This window comes from Neophocaena asiaeorientalis, unplaced genomic scaffold (assembly GCF_003031525.2).
Source record: "Neophocaena asiaeorientalis asiaeorientalis breed wild unplaced genomic scaffold, Neophocaena_asiaeorientalis_V1.1 scaffold767, whole genome shotgun sequence".
NCBI classification, from domain to species: domain Eukaryota; kingdom Metazoa; phylum Chordata; class Mammalia; order Artiodactyla; family Phocoenidae; genus Neophocaena; species Neophocaena asiaeorientalis.
In genome coordinates this window covers 165,228-167,842 of record NW_020174139.1, presented here as the reverse complement: position 1 = coordinate 167,842, position 2,615 = coordinate 165,228, and the positions used below count along the sequence as shown (strand labels likewise).

Below are 2,615 nucleotides of genomic sequence, written 5' to 3'. Positions count from 1 at the left end.
GGAGGTGGTCCTGCGGGTGAAGGTCACGGTCAGCACAACGCCCCGCCCCCAGCACGTCTCTGTGCCCAGCCGTGGGACGCGGCAGGAGGAGCCAGGAGGAAGTGGAGGCCGCTTGGGGGCCTGCTGGGGCCCCCAGCTCCGTGGGGTGAGGGGGGCGCCTCTCCAGCTCAGCGGGTCTGCCCTTCGCACCCCCACTAGCTCCCTGGGGCGTTCCCGCCCGCCCGCGGCAAAGGACATGGCGTGGTCCCTGGGGCCCTCACAGGACGGGCTGTGGAGGACCCGGGACTGCGGGGAGGGGCCTGCGCGGTGTCCACAGACACAGAGACGCTGGAGGTAGATGAGAAGCAGGACCCCAGAGCCCGTCCACGGTGGCCCGGTTAATGAAAACTGTCCGTCCTGTGCCTTGTGGGCCCCAGAAGGAAGTCAGGCATTCCAGCCGGTTCTCTAGGGAGTGGGCGCCACAAATGAGCTTAATGGTTTTGGCCGGCTCTGTCTGCTCCACATCTTTCCAACTAAGCTTTCGTAACAAGAAAAAATAGTGACGGAAAAATGTTCTCACCTGGAGAGTGGGTGGAGCCCCCGGCCCTGCCCTGCATGGGGGCCCAGGGGTTGTCCACCCGCCCTGCACAGGGTCATTCACTACCTCGAGGCTGGGGACAGTCGGGGCAGTGGGCAGTGGCGGTTCCGGGGTGGGCAGGGCTGTGGGACCCAAGGAGGTGCTGCTTGAGGCCTGACCCTGGGAGGAGCTTTGGCTCAAAATATAAACGGTGATGCTGGGGGTGTGTGTTTATGAAGCTGCTGAGATGCAGCCGGGCTCCAGTTGGAGGGACCTCATTTGGTTGTCAGTTAAGACACCCTTGGTTCCGGGAGATACCAGATGGCCCTCACTCCCTTCTCTCTGTTTGCAGCTACGTGTCGGCCATGGTGCCCGTGAAGTCCCCGCGGGAGTACTACGTGCAGCAGGAGGTCATCGTGCTGTTCTGTGAGACGGTGGAGAGGTGAGGCCACCTGGGAATGGCGGGGCTCCTGCGGCCCCGGGCCTGGGTGAGGGCTGCAACGGGACAGGGGCACCATGTGCATGTGCCACAGGGCCTCCCCACACACGGCTGTTCCTCAGCCCCAGTGTCCCCTTTCTCTGGGCCCAGACCCTGCAGGAGGAGCTGACGTGGTTGAGAAGGGCTCCATGCTGACCTCCTCACCTCCCTCACCTCCCTCACCTCCTCACTTCCCTCACCTCCCTCACCACCCTCACCTCCTCACCTCCTCATCCTCTTTCCCCTCCCTCCCCCCCTCCCCTCCCTCACCTCCCCACGTCCCTCACCTCCTCACCTCCCTCCCCTCCTCACCTCCCACACCTCCCTCACCTCCTCACCACCCTCACCTCCGTCACATCCTCACTTCCTCACTTTCCTCACGTCCCTCACCTCCCTCACCTCCCTCACCTCCTCGCCTCCCTCACCTCCTCACCTCCCTCACCTCACCTCCCTCCCCTCCCTCACCTCACCTCCCTCCCCTCCCTCACCTCACCTCCCTCCCCTCCCTCACCTCACCTCCCTCCCCTCCCTCACCTCACCTCCCTCCCCTCCCTCACCTCACCTCCCTCCCCTCCCTCACCTCACCTCCCTCCCCTCCCTCACCTCACCTCCCTCCCCTCCCTCACCTCACCTCCCTCCCCTCCCTCACCTCACCTCCCTCCCCTCCCTCACCTCACCTCCCTCCCCTCCCTCACCTCACCTCCCTCCCCTCCCTCACCTCACCTCCCTCCCCTCCCTCACCTCACCTCCCTCCCCTCCCTCACCTCACCTCCCTCCCCTCCCTCACCTCACCTCCCTCCCCTCCCTCACCTCACCTCCCTCCCCTCCCTCACCTCACCTCCCTCCCCTCCCTCACCTCACCTCCCTCCCCTCCCTCACCTCACCTCCCTCCCCTCCCTCACCTCACCTCCCTCCCCTCCCTCACCTCACCTCCCTCCCCTCCCTCACCTCACCTCCCTCCCCTCCCTCACCTCACCTCCCTCCCCTCCCTCACCTCACCTCCCTCCCCTCCCTCACCTCACCTCCCTCCCCTCCCTCACCTCACCTCCCTCCCCTCCCTCACCTCACCTCCCTCCCCTCCCTCACCTCACCTCCCTCCCCTCCCTCACCTCACCTCCCTCCCCTCCCTCACCTCACCTCCCTCCCCTCCCTCACCTCACCTCCCTCCCCTCCCTCACCTCACCTCCCTCCCCTCCCTCACCTCACCTCCCTCCCCTCCCTCACCTCACCTCCCTCCCCTCCCTCACCTCACCTCCCTCCCCTCCCTCACCTCACCTCCCTCCCCTCCCTCACCTCACCTCCCTCCCCTCCCTCACCTCCTCACCTCCCTCACCCCCTCACCTCCTTCACCTCCCTCCCCTCCCTCACCTCATCTCCCTCACCTCCCTCCCCTCCTCACCTCCCTCACCTCCCTCACCTCCCTCACTTCCTCACCTCCTCACCTCCCTCACCTCCCTCACCTCCCTCACCTCATCACCTCCTCACCTCCCTCACCTCCACACCTCCCTCACCTCCCTGACCTCCCTCATCTCACCTCCCTCACCTCCCTCACCTCCTCACCTCCCTCACCTCCTCACCTCC

At 66.1% G+C, this 2,615-nt stretch overlaps 1 protein-coding gene across 1 annotated transcript in view; it reads left to right on the top strand.

Moving 5' to 3' along the window:
• Positions 1-198: 198 nt before the first annotated feature.
• LOC112406229 (lateral signaling target protein 2 homolog) overlaps positions 199-2,615 on the top strand; it is a gene marked incomplete at its 5' end in the record, with an annotated part of 49,917 nt that continues 47,500 nt past the window's right edge. Inside the window, 2 exons of the mRNA XM_024754953.1 lie at positions 199-368; positions 909-998. Of these exons, the coding sequence (XP_024610721.1) occupies positions 199-368; positions 909-998 (260 nt within the window). The remainder of the gene's footprint in view (positions 369-908; positions 999-2,615) is intronic.